General features: G+C 35.3%; 2 protein-coding genes across 2 annotated transcripts in view; both read right to left on the bottom strand.

Moving 5' to 3' along the window:
• LOC125210273 overlaps positions 1-3,541 on the bottom strand; it is a 3,982-nt gene extending 441 nt beyond the window's left edge. The window contains exons 1-4 of the mRNA XM_048109833.1: positions 3,357-3,541; positions 2,834-2,960; positions 2,481-2,723; positions 2,291-2,404 (exon numbers count right to left, since the gene is read on the bottom strand). Coding sequence (XP_047965790.1) covers positions 2,291-2,404; positions 2,481-2,723; positions 2,834-2,960; positions 3,357-3,541 — 669 coding nt within the window. The remainder of the gene's footprint in view (positions 1-2,290; positions 2,405-2,480; positions 2,724-2,833; positions 2,961-3,356) is intronic.
• A 2,333-nt stretch (positions 3,542-5,874) lies between these two features.
• LOC125212208 (omega-hydroxypalmitate O-feruloyl transferase) lies at positions 5,875-10,060 on the bottom strand. The gene is made up of 2 exons (XM_048112304.1): positions 9,580-10,060; positions 5,875-6,842 (listed from the first exon to the last, which is right to left on the bottom strand). The coding sequence occupies exons 1-2, from the start codon at positions 10,030-10,032 to the stop codon at positions 5,943-5,945; spliced, it is 1,353 nt and encodes a 450-aa protein (XP_047968261.1). The 5' UTR covers positions 10,033-10,060; the 3' UTR covers positions 5,875-5,942.
• Positions 10,061-14,092: the final 4,032 nt, after the last annotated feature.

Raw genomic sequence — 14,092 nt, 5'->3', positions numbered from 1 at the left:
AGGCAAATACAGACCGTCTATCTTCTACTAAGACTCAATTACTATCTGGAGAAACAAGAGATTTTGAAAACTTTTTAAAATTGAAAGCAATAGAAGGCAATTAACAACTAGATGCAAATAAACACAGAGATAAACGATAGAGATATGGGGAATTCCAGGGATGTGTGTTTACAGTTATGGTTATACAAATTCCAAACTACAATACCCTAGCACAATTATTACTTTGATGGGACGAGTCACCTAGCTTATGCTCATGCGATGCAAACGTTGATTACAAGATTAGGGTTGTTAATCCTAACACGTAACTCCTCAAAGCTCCTAAGACCCTTGAAAAGTCCTCACTCTCAATTAACAGTGTCGTTTTAAAGGAAGCTAACTGTAGCGTCTACTAAGTGGATCTAACTCGCTAGAACTCTCTCACAGTTATGAAGCAAGTTATATTAAATCATACATAATTGTGTCACTCAATCATGTAGCATCAGTATTACTTAGAGAAGAAACAAAGTAAAAACAAAACGGATATTAAATAGAAAATTGGAATTGTATAACTAAAGTCGTTATTAACACATCTTTAGAATCCTATGAGTTTAGTTACACATAGTGGAATAAGCTAAACACATAGATTGAAGGGAAAACAACTTTAACATAAAATTAAAGCAAATTAAACCCGTAGGTTGAATCCTTGTCGTTCTTGATGTTCTTGAAATCCTTCTTCAACTCCTTGCACAATGACGTACTCTAGCTTTTAATTTCTGGGAATTTATGTTGCAAAAAAGAAGCTCTCCCTTTGATGAAGCTTGGGTCCTATTTATAGGAGAAAGTCAATCCCAATTGTAGAAGGAAAAGATCTTCAAAATATGGTAAATTTTGGAGCAGATCTAGGTCAAGCCGGATTCGCCGCCTTTCTCCGACGGGCCGCCACACCTTGGCCGGCGGTCGCCACGTTGGAGTCCAGAGACTCTGTCCTTTCGGCGGCGGACCGCCGCATGACTTCCTGCGGTCTCCGGGCGAGACTCCTTTCCTAGCGTAAATTTTCGAGGCGGGCGGCTGCATGATTCTGACCGCCGGGCGCTGGCGGTCGCCGGTCGCCGTCGACTTCAGATTTTCAGACTTTGCGTTTTGACTCCCTTTTTCGGCTCAATTATGCACATTTCTCACAAAACACGTCAAAATACCAAAATAGATAAATTGTGCAAATAATCGACGTGTAGATTGACTTTGTCATAAAAAACGGACCAAATAATGGCCTTAAAACCGTGCAAAATCCGAGCGTATCATCTGTACACTCATGTATAATGTTCAGCAAGACACCAATCAAAGCATTCGGTACACTCAGAATAGCAGGGCAGAGGGGAGAAATGAGACAGATATGTGTATTAAAACATTGATGTTGCAGCAAAGACATCGATGTTGCAGCATTTCTGTATTAAAACATTGAAATATGAGAAGTATAGCTAGTAAAATGAAAGTGACAAGTTTCACAACAAACAAACAGTTGCACAAACAATTTCATGTATAATCATAAGTAATCTAAAGTTTGAAAATGTTCAGCAAGACATCAGTCAAAGCATTCTGTACACTCAGAATTGCAGGGCAAAGGGGAGAAGGGAGACGGATGTTGCAACATTTATGTATTAATACATTGAAATATGAGAAGTATAACTAGTAAAATGAGAGTGACAAGTTTCACAACAAACAAACAGTTTCACAGCAAGTTGTTCTGCCATTTTCAAGGATGCTTCCTCAAAATGCTACTACTAAACAATAGGATAAATGCTAACTTAGAATACCACAGCAAGCAGTTCTGCCATTTTCGAGGATGCTTCCCCTAAATGCCACTACTAAACAACAGGATAAATCCTAACTCAGAATACCTATTATCATGTAGTTCTAAGAAATTAATCCAAGTCAGAATGTACCATCTGATTATATCTTTCCCTTTCTCTATCGTATACCTATACTCTTTACTCTTTGTTGCTTGATAATTGTGAGATCATACATCTTCTAATGTAGTGGGGGTTTTGATATTATGAACTAACTAAAAACAATCCATTAAAAAGTTGGAAAAATAATGAGGAAAGCAGAACATTGCCATGGAATGGAGCCATCTAAGTTTATTAATACCACTAGCATGCATATAAAAGGAATAGAAGCTACAACCTGCATTTATACACTAAGTAGGCCGGTTTCAAGCATATGCACATTACTGAATCTATCTTTTTTATTCTCAAATTGAAATACCAAATAGGGATCAAAAGCCCAAAATTAGTCAAATTAAGATTAAACTTACACGAATCTGTGTGGCGCGTTGAGAAACCAGACCTTGTGAATCTTTTTTTTTGAATGTGTGAGTCCTACCATAGACATCCATAAATTGAAGCATTATCTCGTCATTTTCCTCTATCTGCAAATAACATTAAAAAGGATTAAAAAATAATCAAAAAAGGAAAGAAATCAAACTAGAACAATATAAATTTTACCATTTTTTCAACTATCTCTTCAAATGGAACACAACCATTACAATGTTTTCCAAAGGCCTTCTCCCGCCCTTGTCTACGATTTCTCGAGCACCTCTCAGAAACCTTAATATTCTCAGGAAGCTTCCAAGCATCGATGTATGTCGTCCACTGGACATCCGTGAAGTAGGCCGGTTTCTTCATTGTCTTTCTCTTATAACCAATGTAATCACCGTATCTAGCTTTGCACTGACTGCGAAAAGCTTTCTTGCATTCCACTTGATCATAAGCTTCGCAATTTGCATCTTTTTGCAAAATAATAAAGTATTAAATAATTTATGATAATTGAGTTATAAATATAAAATGCACAATTTGACCTCAAATTCTTTCCAATAATGTTCAATGTATTCCTCTGAAAGCTTTGCCTGACTGTATCCTCTCGGGTCAACTATGTGCTTGAAAGCCTTATTGCATATGTTGGCTACTACACCAGTCGGATGCAATCTGCAGAATACTATACAATTAGTAACTTAAAATAATATAATGAATGCATAAAATTAAATGAGCACGTACGTTCTCAAAATATGCTCGTTTATTCCACCCAAAAATCTTGCTCAACTCAGAGTTTATTTCCGCACCTTCATCAAATACTCTCTTGAATTCAAATTGTTCCAAATGATCAAGTATTTGTTCTCCATTTAAGAATGGAGGAGGACCAGAATGCTCGGTTATGTTCTTTCTAAAGTTCTTTCTATCTTTACGAAATCGATGATATTTGTTGAGAAACCTCCTGTGGCAATCAAACCAAGTGGTTTTCCGTCCATGCTTCAAGGAGAAAGCTTGTGAGTCCTCCATACAATATGGACACGCGATGTGCTCCACCCTAACAACATTGAATACGCAGGGAAGTCACTGATAGTCCACATCAACGCTGCGCGTAACTGAAAGTTCTGTTTTCTTGATATATCATATGCAGGGATTCCTTCGGTCCATAAATCGTTGAGCTCTGCGATCAGGGATTGTAGAAACACATCAATATTCTGCTTGGGATTCTTCGGACTGGGCACAATCACTGTGAGAAACATGTATGGATCTTTCATGCACAACAATGGTGGCAAGTTGTATGGAGTTAAAATCACTAGCCATAATGAGTACTGTGAACCGGTCTGACCAAATGGCTGAAATTCATCAGTTGTAAGTGCTAACCTGGCATTTCTTGATTCAGAAGCAGAGAAAGGATGTATCTTGTCGAAGGTTTTCTAGGCTACAGAATCTGCCGGATGAGACATCTCTCCTGGAGTCTGGATGTGCTCTGCATGCCATCGCATGGATTGAGCGGTAATTTCGGATGCATACAAACGCCTCAACCTTGGGCCTAAAGGGAAATAGTATATCTGTTTGAGTGGACTTGTGCCATTACCCTTAAATCTGGCCTGACCACAAACTTTGCATTCAGTTCGGTTCTCGTCCTCCCTCTAGTAGATCATGCACCCTCTTTTGCAACAATCTATCTTGAGAACTGGCATATCTAAGGTCTGCATTTGTTTCTTGCACTTATAGAAGCTACTAGGCATACGGTTTGGTTTCGGCAAGCACTCCTCCATAAATTGGCACAATTCGTCAATAGCTCGCTGAGACATTCGATGTTCAGGCTTCATAGTCAGCAGTCGAGCATTTGTTGACAACTCAGAATAATCACAACCCGCCACAAATCGGCCTGAGACGCTTCTAATAAATTATAGAACTGCTGTGACTCGTTAGTGGAGGATTCTGGCATGTAAGCATGCAGGACATATTGTTCGTGTTGCGCTTGGAAATGATGAGGCTCGTGACTGGCTGTCTGTCCCCACGCATTGTGTACCATATGCTGGTATGGATCCGATGATGGATCGAAATGCATAGATTCAGCCGGTATTGAACTGGACGACGCTTCTACATCGCAATGAAATCTCCAATCATAGTAATATGGAGTAAACCCCCTTCTCACAAGGTGCTCTTTCACCGTATCAATAGAAAAAAATTTGTTATTATCACAACGTGCACATGGACATCTAATTTTTGAACCATCCATTTTAGAGGGAAATGACACAGCAAAATTCATAAACATATCTAACCCATCGATAAAATCACGATTGAATTCTCCGGTGGGATACTTTCGCTCATACATCCACTCTCATCCCGGAATTTTATCCATTTCACTATCTTGTAGTATGAAATCAAAACAAATAAAATGATACTTTCAATAAATTAACAAAGAGTTTAAAAAATATTAGCAAATAAAAATTATAATATTGATCATCAAAATATTACTTGAACAAAAATATTATTTTAAATTATTAAAATTCTCAAGTTTCTTGTCTAGAGAAGTTTGACATAGAATAGTTAGCTAATCTATCATTTTCATGGGTAAGTCCACTATAATTAGTCCTTAAATCCAAAAATAAATTAAAGTAACCTATCCATTTTACTATCCCTATAGCATAAAATTAATATAAATTAAAACAAATATATAATATTTTAAATTATTTAACTTGAAGTTAGATAGAATAACTAATAAATATAAATTATACCTTTAGATAACAAAAAGATAACGAGGCGAGGTGGCAACGGGCAAAGAGACTACTTTGAATCGAAGAAATAACAAGGTAAGATTGAAAATATGTAGGAAAAGATTGAAGAAATCGAGTTGGAGAGAAAATGGAAGAAGTAAAATGATAGAAGTTAGATCCAGATCTGTTCCGGAAATAATATCCTAATTCCGAGCACCTTGCAAGTGCTAGGAAATATTTCCGAGCACAACCAATTTGTGCTAGGAATGTTTCCGAGCACAGTCATTGTGCTAGGCTTTTTCCCTAGCACAGGCATAGTGCTAGGCTTGTTCATAATTTCTTCAACATTATGAGCACTATCAGAAAGTTCTCGAAAAATGCTAGGTAAATTCCGAGCACATATTGGTGCTCGGAAATATGTGCTAGGTAAATGCGCGATTTTTTGTAGTGAAATGATATGACCTAGTTGGGACAACCCAAAATAAAATGCGACTCAACTTTTTTGGGACGAGGGGAATAATTCGTAAACTCCAAAGGTCCAACCTATTAATTGTGTAGAAAATTTATTTATATTAATATTTGAATAAATTCCCGTAAAAAATTGAAGCAAGAGATAAAATATTGGTTTTAATAATCAGGTATTATTTATACTCACCATGAGGACGTTTATATATGTATGATTGCCATCAATTATGAAGAAAGAACAACAAAAAATAATTTGGAACATAGGATTTCGAATACTATATTGAACTTTAGATGGAACAAAAGTATTTTATCGTACTCATTTTCTCCCAAAATAGTAACACTATGATGGCTGTATTATTACATGTTACAACAAAAAAAACATACATTCATCCATATATGCTTCATATACAAACACACATGCATAAAATTACACAATAAAAAGTTTACATTACAAGATATCTATATGTCTTAATTAATTACCGGACAAATACTTATGAAAGAGAGATTGAAACTTGTCCATCTCCTTAGGAGGCAAAGCCACCAACACATTCACCCCATTGCTCTCCACTCCCCCAACCTCAGGAAACAACAATATGATATCTTTCCTATGATAAACCAAAGGGCAACTATACTTAGGCTTCCCCCACGGATACTCCACTTCATCAAACCCTAACCTCCACCACGACGAAATCAAGAACTCCCCATTGGGAAAGCCCTTATACACTTCCCCCCAATCGATCGCCGACCTCGCGTACTCGTCGCTCATCCGGGCTGCCCCCTCGGCCACCGCGTCCACCGCCTTCCCGAACGGCCCGTCCTCCAAGTCCCCGCACTTGGCCGTGGCGTAGGCCGTCAGCACCGCGTTGCCGCAGTAGGCGGCCGGGAGGGGCGGCCGCAGCCTCGACCGGATGTCGACCGCGTATAGAACAGTGCATTCGCGGTCGCGGTCGCAGTTGTCGGCGCGGGACAGGGCTTTGCAGCGCCAGATGAGGGCGGAGACGGCGTTGAAGCCGGTGATTTTTTTGGAGGAGGAGGAGGCGGCGGCGGCGGATTTTAGGGAGGTGATGTCGGTTGGGGCGAGGGTGAAGATTTTGAAGTCGAGGTCTTCTTGTTTGCAGTCGAAGATTGGGGGGGTTTCCTCTTGGCCGATGGGGGTTTTGAGCTTGAGGAGCTCGGGGTGGGGGAAGGTGACTTGGGGCGGGGATCGGGCGGCGAGGAGGCGGCGGTCGTGGCAGGGGGCGATGGGGATGGGCTTGTCGTCGAAGGCTTGGGAAGCTAGGTTTTCCAAGAAGTTTTTGAAGCTTATTCCATCCATTAAAGCATGGTTTGTGGATATTCCCATTGCAAAACCACCACATTTGAATGATGTGACCTAGATGGGTTAAACATAAGATTAGTTTAAAAAATGTCTAAAAATATTTTTTAGTCAATTAAAAATGCTAATTTGTGTTATCAAATACACCACATATGCTTTAAAAAGTTGTCTTCAATTTTGGTGTCCAGCTAAAATTCTAAAATTTAGGATGCAAAGAAAAATGTCACATAAAAGCAAAATATTAAGATTTATGGACTATTGTATTCTCAACAAAAGAACGTTTTTTTTATAGCCTTAAGTAATTAGGTTATTTTTCAAAATTTTCCACAACTATTTTTATAAGATAAGGTTAGTTAGTAACTACACATAAACTAGACCTACAAGGCTAGGAGTAATACATATATGGGTTGCATTTTCACAGACACGGAGACAAAACATGACATATGTATAGTTATATAAATTGATTTTTAGTACTCCCTCCGTTCAAGGAAGATGACCCCTTTCTTGAGCGACACAAGATTTTATGCAACTTTATTTTGTGTGTTGAGAGGAGAGAGTAAAGTAAGAGAGGGGGAATAAAGTAGAGATAAAAGTGTTTCCATTTTAAATAATGGATCATCTTGGTTGGGACAAACTAAAAAGGAAAGTGAATCATTTTCCATGGGACAGAGAGAGAGTACTTAATATACTTATTAATTTGTGCGTGAATAGGAGTAGGTGTTATAATGTGTATTCATGATGCTTTATGAGCACATCAAGTAATCAACCTTTTCAAAATAAATGAAACTTGATTGGGAGTTGGAAATTTTTATTATTGTAGTGCACCTTCACAGAATTCTTTATTACTCTTCTAATGGGAAAATGTACATATAGTATTAGTTTGATTTTAAAGTTATATTTATGTGTGTAGATGAATAGTAGGTGTTATACGTGTATGATTCAACTACTTTTGCTATCTATTCAATAACAAATCGTATAAGCTCGTATATGAATGATTAATCAAGAGTAGTGGATACATACATTTAAATAGTATAAACTCTGAAATTTGAACTTAATAAGTAGCACACATAACGTATAGCACATACACAAAAAACTAATAATGTAAGCTACTACAAATAAAAGGTGTAAAAATTAAAGAAAATCAATTATTTATAATTAGTTATATATGGCAATGTTTAAGAAATAGCTAGCTAATTAGTTGTAGAAAAGTTAGCAACTACTCTACTCTATCTACATTATTTTCCGATGCAGGGATTGAATGGATGAAGGATAGGCAAAGAAAAATTGTCCAGCTTCATTTATGGTCAATGAGATACTCCATCCGTCCCAAGATAAGTGAAACCCTTTTTTGGCTATTAGATTTAAGGAATTGATACTTAAAAAGTTAAAGTAGAAGAGCGAAGAGAGAATAAGTAGGTGAATAATAAAGTAAGAGAAAAAAATTTTTGCTAAAAAGGAAAATATCTTAGAACATCTCAAAAAGAAATATGACTTGCTTATAGTGGGACTGATGGAGTAACATGGGCCATTCATGGTAAGTAGTACGAATTAGATTAGGTTAATATCATAATTATCGCAAACAAATTAGGTCAAGGCCATAACTGCTACTCCTTTCTTATTGGGTTATGGCTAGTTGCCAACTGATCAATTTATTGCTCAATGACTATTCAGTAAAATGAAAAATAAAATATGAGTTGGCAGTCATTAATTAATTGCATTATGATTGTAACATTTTGACAATTTCCTGCTCTATTCCGGAAGTTTGCATGCAGATGCGGATGCGGATATCTAGTTCACTGTATTGTCTCTTGTCTTATGAGTTTCTCTTTCAAGCCTCATTCAATTCCAATCTATTTTGGTTTAGCTTAATTTAGTAGTATGAGTCGAAATTAAGTATTTATGATTAGAATTTATAGTTATTTTTAGGGGTGGGAATACGGATATCGGGTATTGGATTTATCCATACCCGACCCGATATCCGCCGGATTTGGATACCCAATATCCAATTTTATGGGATGTATGGGATTGGGTATTGAAATATAAGATAAATCGGGTATTGAATAACCCGAATGGGTATCGGGTATTACCCGAATATCCAATTTATTATTTAAAGCATATTTTAAATTAGGTTTAGCCATTTTGCATTAAATATAATCTTATACTTTAAAATAAAAGTGATCCATTTTTTTTTAGTTTTATACTACAAAATAAATGAAACATTAAAGATATTAGTAAATTTAGATATGCCTATATTTTTATTAATATATAAAATTTAATTTTTTTATTAATTATTAATACATGTAAAGTGTTGGTATTTGGATACCCGATAAGTCGGATATGGATACCCGGGGCGGGTATTGAAGTACCCGAAAATATATCGGGGCGGGTTTTGGATAGACATTTTAATGATTTTCGGGTTTGGATACCCGGTTTTTTCGGATCGGGTATCCATAGATACCCGTATTCCCACCCCTAGTTATTTTACTAGAGTCATTCAATTATTTATAGTTATTGATAATAATAATACTATATATTATTCCATTTTGAAAATGTACGAGCCTCTGGCCATACATTCCATATTAACCAATTAATTTATAGTATATGTCCAAAATCAGAATTAGTGAAAATTCATAAGCTAGGCTCATTAATCTTTCAAAACAATATAAATGTAAAAGACACCAACCAAAAAACTTGTTATTAAAATCATCAAATTATCATGAATTTTTACGTACCATGATAATAACACACATTTTAAGTCAGATATCTAGCAAACGATTCGAGAGAGAGATATGACCTGAAGAACACATAGTGGTTGATCATCAAACTTTTCCAAGCCCTGAACAATAAGCTGCATGAATGCCGGATTAGGGTAGACGAGATCGCCAACCTCGGCGAGCAAAAACTCGGTGGAGGCGACCACAAAGCCGACCCCGGCCGGCTTGGGGTCGATCTCCAGGCGCCCTGTCTCGGGGTTGGGCCTCAGGCGGCCGGCCAGGAAGTCGTACGCCTCCATGACCTTCTGCAGAGCGGCCTTCAGCCGCTCTGCAGCGGCCTCGGGCGGGAAGTCCGGGTTAGACTCGAAGAAGTGGAGGGTTTGGACGTGGAAGTTGAGGACTTGGTCGATGTTGGAGAGGAACATGGGAGTGTCTTGGGGCTGTTGAGAGGGGAATATGAGGGTTGAGTCGTTGATGGACACCTTCAGGTCTTGGATGGCCGGTTCGGATGAGGATCGGTAGAGGCTTCCCATGTTGATGAGAGACAAGAGAGAGGAAGAGAGTATGACTAGTCTTTGTCTGATTTCCCCATTTTGTCTATTTATACTTGGTGAGATCTAATTAGCCATGCCCCACCATTTAATTACGATTTGAAATAGTGATGTATCCTATTTTTAAAGTTATAGTACTACCTCCGCCCCTGCTTTTGATTCGGCATGAGTTTTAATAAATGTAAAAGAAATTGGATTAAAAAAAATTAATGGTATGTGGATCTTAATTTTACATATTAGTTTTATTATAAAATTGGAGTGAAATTGAGTTAGTGGACTATGATGTCCATTACCAAAAATAATAAAAGTGAAGTGGGACAATTAGTAAGGGACAGACCAAAACGAAAAACTGAGACACATAATGAGAGACGGAGGAAGTATTAGTTTTGTAACCCCCGTAGCAAAAGTAGAGAGTGATCGTCGGTGCATGACACGAAAAATGAGCGATTATTGTTTCTAAAGAGCATGAGGACATGAATGAAATGAAAGACATCAAAGAAAAAGGTATTTCGAGAGTATTTTTTTTCTGGCTAAATCAAGTTATGACATACCGGTGATTTTGTATTTTAAATCTATAGAATTAACATTCAACATACAATGTTGGCTATGTGCTACTTTGATTTGTCAATGTGCACGATGCTTTTGCAGCCCAATAATCTTGACATCTTGGGTAGCGATAACTAACATGTGAGAAGGACTAGTATTGTTATTCTACAAAATCATGCCTTGATGCGACAGAAATGATATCGTCCTCAAGAGTGGCTCTGAACAATGTTTTATTGTGTAGAAATCTAGCTAGTTGAAATTTAATCAAGTACAATAAATAATACTAACTCCGTCCACAGTAAAATACACCAATTTTATCATTTTGAGGTGTCCATCAAAATTAGACCAATTATACATATGGAAAGTTTTAAATAAATATTAACCCTATACATCAATCTAAATGTGGACTCCACAATCCACTAACACTACTTTTACCATATTTCTCTATCTCTCTCTCTCTCTCACACACACACACACACACACTTTACCAATTCTGCATGAAATTTTGTGTCATTTATAACTTTGTCTATTTTTTTGGGACAAAAGTAGTAAGTAGTAAATAGCAGTAATAGTTTTAGAGTTATGTTACTCTTTAGATAATGATATTAATTGTAGCAATCTTTGAACATAGAATATCTTAAATACATAAAATTAATTATATTAAAAGGATCTTAGATTCGATAATCTGGACCTTAATTAATTTAAGGTAAATCATTATTGATCATGATAGTGACTGATCAACATTTCCTAGCGGACCTCAATTAAAATTGAACACAATTTTATTAAGTAGAAATCTATTGTGATAAGCTTATCCAAATTTCTTTGTAGCCATAACAAGTGAAGCTCTTTCAAAGACTGAGAGATTAGTGTTCTTTACAGACTTAATCATTAAAAATTATGTGAATTTGATATGAGAATATCTTGAATAGGTGATCTTCAATAGATTCCCATGAGCTTCATCAATACTGGCCATAGTGGGTAGTTGTCGCTGGTTCACTAGGTTTTGATGGTGACATCCCAAAGTTTCTGAATCTGCTGATGACAACAATGGAATTATGAGGCTATGTCGGAGGAAGTTTGCAAATTAAGATGCGAACTCTGTTTCAAAAGTTCTTTGAACTTTGGTATCTATGGTTTCAGAATCTGATATTGTTTATTTGTTCTAGTATCTCTTGATTTTGGTAAAAAAAAATATTGAAATTTGTGTATGCTATATATTGTGAGAGGTGTGATCCGTTGCTAACTTTTTTTTTTAATTGCTAACTCTGCTAACTCATCAATACAATGTATTTAAAATGTCAACACGATGAGACATCGAAATGTCAACATAAACTTAGTTGATATTTTAATACATTCTGTTAGACATTGATATTTAAAATGTCAACACAATATATTAAAATGCAAACACAAATTTGTGTTGACATTTTTAATACACTGCGTTGATGAGTTAACAAGTTAGCAATTTAAAGTTAGCATTATAATGCACCCCTACATTGTATACGTAAATGCTGAAGATTTTCTATATAATTTAAATAACATATTATTATAGATTAATCTAATGCTCAATCTATGCCAAATTGTAGTATTTCCTTTGAAGTTTTACTTTCTTTTCTTATGTTGACCCGCTATCCGTTCCTAATAATCTGTCACAATTTGAAACTACACATATTTTTAAGAAATGTAATAGAAAAGGTGTTTGAAAAAGTTACTAACATGTGAATCTTATTTTCATATATTAGTTTATAATATATGTGAGTGAAATTGAGTTAATGGAATGTTGGGTCCACTGCCTAAAACGGTAAAAGTTAAAGATGACAATTTCTTAGAATAGGTGAAAATTGGAATAAATAACATATTTTCAGGGATTGAGGTATACTAATATTATATCCTTTCTTATATTATCAATGTACTCTTTCTGTTTTCCATGATAGTTAAGTCATTTTTTTTTTTATTTTAGGACGTTCCATTATTATAGATTCATTTATCTTTTTTAGCAAAATATAATTTATTTTACATCTAATCATACTTTATTCTTTCAATTTTTCTCTTTTTCCTACTAATTTTTATCTCTTCGCTTGATATCGGTGGCGGAGCCACGATTGGGAGGGGGAAGGGTTAGGCCCTCAGCCATTTCAAATTTCACTATGTTCGTTCGTTACTAATAAAGAGCTTATTAGCGCAGTTAGTTTCGAAGCATGTCTTACCTTAAGTCTGGATCTTTAAACGGCGCCTATTTTCGTTTGCTTTTAATTGCTGAATTTTATTCCTAGCTTCAAATTTATTTATAGTTTTCTCATATTATTTTATAGATTTGATTATGGCTAAAATTATTAGCTAGTAATTAATTTATTTGTGTTTTTATTGAATTTTGTTCATAATAGTTTTATGTAATTCATTTATTTTTTCATGATTAGTAATTTATGTACATATTGTTAATTTAAAATTATACAATAATAATTTTTATAATTAAAAAATAAAAAAATTATTTAACCTCATACATGTGTAAATTTATCATATAATAGTATCGATAAAATTTTAAAGTTACGTTCTTTATTTATAAAATTATTCTTTAATTATTTTGACATCGATATTGTCACCATTCGAACTGTCAGATTTTTTTTGGCATTGATGACACTAAAAAATATTCAAAAAAATGTTAAATATAATTTGAACCCCAACTATCGAATTCCTGCCACTACTTAATATATTTAAATATTTCGTTTTTAATTTTTGTGTCAGAAAGAAATAACTTTACTATCACAAAACGGACGGAGTACCGGAGTAATATTAAATATATGAGTGAACTACACAAATGGTCCTTGAACTATGCGTTTCGCACGCAAATGGTACCTAAACTTTTAAACATATCGTCGGTAGTCCCTGAACTAAGGTGTAATCACATTTTTGATACTTTTTACTATTCATCACAATTTTGCACCAAAAATGCTTCCCAAGGCATGAAGGACATTTATGAACTTTCATATCTAGGTATTGGATTTGATATTTTCTTTATCTCTCTCTATTACTAAATATGACATTTTCTTATAGTTGGAGTACCTAAAATGATATTATTCACTTCACTTTTTCAATCACTTTATGTCAGATCTTCTTTCTCTCTCTTTCTCTAAAACTTTTAGAAAGTAAAAAATTAAAAGTTTTAGATAAAGAAAGAGAAGAAGATCTGATATAAAGTGATTGAAAAAGTGAAGTGAATAATATTTAAGGTACTCAAACTATAAAAAAATATCAAATTAGGTACTAGAGAGAGATGAAGAAAATATCAAATCCAGTACCTAGATTAAAAGGACAAAAATGTCCTTCATGCATTGGGAGCGTTTTGGTTGTAAAATTGTGATAAATAGTGAAAAAGTACTATGAATGTGATTACACCTTAGTTCAGGGACTATCCACGATATTTTCAAAATTTAGGTACCATTTGCGTGCAAAACGCATAATTCAGAGACCATTTGCGTAGTTCACTCTAAATATATCGAGA

Source organism: Salvia hispanica, chromosome 3 (genome assembly GCF_023119035.1).
Source record: "Salvia hispanica cultivar TCC Black 2014 chromosome 3, UniMelb_Shisp_WGS_1.0, whole genome shotgun sequence".
Taxonomy (NCBI): Eukaryota; Viridiplantae; Streptophyta; class Magnoliopsida; order Lamiales; family Lamiaceae; genus Salvia; species Salvia hispanica.
Note: the sequence above shows the minus strand (reverse complement) of the source record. Positions and strands in the feature narration are given on the sequence as shown.

Bases quoted from the DNA above. Each gene is read 5' to 3' on its own strand.
- LOC125212208 (XM_048112304.1), bottom strand. From the start codon at position 10,032: ATGGGAAGCCTCTACCGATCCTCATCCGAACCGGCCATCCAAGACCTG. The intron at 6,843-9,579 runs GTCATATCTCTC...TAACCCATCTAG, and splicing joins AACCACTATGTGTTCTTCAG to GTCACATCATTCAAATGTGG.